At 54.2% G+C, this 2,334-nt stretch overlaps 1 protein-coding gene across 1 annotated transcript, besides 5 other annotated features; it reads left to right on the top strand.

The window, feature by feature from the left end:
* Nucleotides 1-677: 677 nt before the first annotated feature.
* Nucleotides 678-702: a microsatellite.
* Nucleotides 703-722: 20 nt separating this feature from the next.
* Nucleotides 723-809: a sequence feature (A-rich).
* A 339-nt stretch (nucleotides 810-1,148) lies between these two features.
* Nucleotides 1,149-1,188: a sequence feature (A-rich).
* Nucleotides 1,189-1,278: 90 nt separating this feature from the next.
* Nucleotides 1,279-1,300: a microsatellite.
* A 274-nt stretch (nucleotides 1,301-1,574) lies between these two features.
* Nucleotides 1,575-1,931, top strand: TraAM80_09404 (uncharacterized protein; the record flags this gene model as incomplete). Its single annotated transcript, XM_029386090.1, has 1 exon — nucleotides 1,575-1,931. The coding sequence occupies one exon, from the start codon at nucleotides 1,575-1,577 to the stop codon at nucleotides 1,929-1,931; it is 357 nt and encodes a 118-aa protein (XP_029234067.1).
* Nucleotides 1,932-2,007: 76 nt separating this feature from the next.
* Nucleotides 2,008-2,051: a microsatellite.
* Nucleotides 2,052-2,334: the final 283 nt, after the last annotated feature.

Raw genomic sequence — 2,334 nt, 5'->3', positions numbered from 1 at the left:
CGGGGCTTGCCCGTTGACCACACCTTCCACTTGCCCGAGGTGAATGCATCCAGCTGTAGCTTGAGCCACCTCTCCGGCACGAGGTACCAACTGCGCCGTGCCAGCGTCATATATGGCAAGGCATCGTACCTCTCACACAGCAGCAGCGTGAAGTCAGTGGGAGACCCGTCCGAGGCGATGCAACACCCCGAGCCCGCAGGCCCCGTACACGTGCCTGAGGGACCGTCGTGAACCGTGGCAGAGGCCCACACTGAGGGCCAGCGCACTTGGCATCTGTCGCCGTCTGCTGAGGGCAGCGACTGAGTGTGCGGTGTCGGCTATCTACTCATGGCTGCTTGTTGTCTTCATTTCGCTGCTGGGTTCTCCGTGCCATGGCGATTTCTGTTTCTGTGGATTTAGTGCAGGTCGATGTGAATGAATTCCAAGAGCACTCCCGTGTTACGTGTGAAGTTGTGTGTCTTTTTTTTTCTGTTTGGCAGGTAGATCTGCAAATATCGGAGTGTGGCGTGGGGGGCGCGTGCGTAAATAGCCTCGAGACCCTACGGTCCTAACAGAACCGCCCGCACTTACCGATGTGTTTGCGGCGGACGCTGAGGAGGGTGGTTTCCGGTTGCAGCGTTGCCGCTCATTCCGTGTTCTCGCTTTATCACCCAACAAATAGGTTAGTTTCTGTTTTCTGTGTGTGCGTGCGTGTGTGATGTGGGGGGCAGCTTATTTTGAGCGTTAGTTTGTTATATGCTTTCTTCTGTGTGATTTGTTGGAGCGTTTGGTTTATTTATTTATTTTGTATTTGTCCTTTTTTTTATTTGGGGTGGAAGGGGGCTAATGCGTCCAAGTTGTGGCTTGCCACTCCCGCCTCCCGTCCCACTGCCTCCAGTGGATGTGTGCGCCGTTGCAAGGGGGACTAAGGCGGCTGGCTTGCATGCGTTCTCCCCTCTCTCACTGGATGTATATCTTTCTTCACACCTATGGAGAGAGGGCCGGGGAGGGTGTGAGGTTCTTCTCCATCGTCCTGTTTGCCTCTGTCCAAGCTGCGCCGCGTGGAATGAGTGTGACTGATGGATGGATCGTGAATTGTGTGATGTTTTTTTCTTTTTTTTCAGACGTGTTTCTGTGTGGTGAGGAGTTTCTGCTGTGCCCATTCATATTTTTAGTTTGTGTTTTCGTTTTCTTCTTTTGTGTGTGTTTCACCCTGCCTCCTTGTGCGGGACTGGCCTTCAGTTAACTACTTTTGTGCTTGCCTGCCAGCGGCCCGGCGGGGCCCGGCGAGGGGTGGGGGCACAGCAGCAGCAGTAGCAGCGACAAGGGCGGACAGAAGTGCGGCAACGTCTGTCGTAGGATGTGTCTTATTTTATCTATCACCCGCATGTGGTTTCTGTGCCTCCCTCTCCCTCTTTCTTTATATCTCTCGCTCTCGCCTTCTTCGCCTCTTCTGTGAGTTTGCCTGTGGTGTGTGTAGCGATGGAGAAAGGAAAGATATTTTTCTTAGCTTCTTCTTCGTGCTCCTCATCCTGGTTGGATTCAGTGCCGTGCTATCGCTGCTCATCTGCGGTGCCTGTATCGTGCGGCGGCGCATGCAGCGGCGTGAGATGATACGTCAGCAAACCGATTACGAGGAGCGGGAGCAGGAGCATGCGGCGCGGGTTCTGCGGATTCTCAGCAGTCTACGGGAGCCCGCGACGAGCTCCGGCTCCGCGCTGGGGCGGACGTCCTCCGCAGCCTCCATCGCCTCCGCAGCCTCTTCCTCGACGACGGCGCAGGGATTGGAGCTGGCGGGAAACCGGCACCGGTCGCGCTCAGGGGACGTCAACAACCTCCTGACGGTGCCAATGCCTGGGGCCGAAAATTTGGAAGCGACGAACGCCCGCGTGTCAGAGCAACGCTGTGAAAGCGTCTTGTCCCCCCCCTCCGCCGTCATACGCGACAAGTAAAGCGAGGGAAGACGAGTAGTGTGAATGAATGCGTGAATGGTGGAAACGAGGATACAGCCAAGAGAGAACAAAGTTTTATCTATTTATCCATAGATCTAATATATATAGAATATATATATACCTTGGCTTTTTTGTGGTTTTTTCCTGTTTCATCGTGTAGGTAATCATTATCGACTTCATGTGCGGCGAGGCCGTACGTGTGTGTGTGTGTGGTTTCAGGACCGCCAGAGGGAGTGAAGGACACCACTTAATTTTTGTCCCTCGCCTTCCTCACTGCTTCTCGCCTTCTTCTGACCGCGCTCTTACTTCCAGGCGTCGCTTGCGTGCAAGGAAACGTGTGTGTCCACCAACCTCCACCTTTCTCAGACTATGCAAATATATATGTGCATGAACACCCACACAC

The sequence above is a fragment of the Trypanosoma rangeli genome (assembly GCF_003719475.1).
Source record: "Trypanosoma rangeli strain AM80 chromosome Unknown Tra_15.4_contig_00576, whole genome shotgun sequence".
Classification (NCBI taxonomy): Eukaryota; Euglenozoa; class Kinetoplastea; order Trypanosomatida; family Trypanosomatidae; genus Trypanosoma; species Trypanosoma rangeli.
The sequence above is the reverse complement of the archived record's forward strand: the minus strand, read 5'-3'. Positions and strand labels throughout refer to the sequence as shown.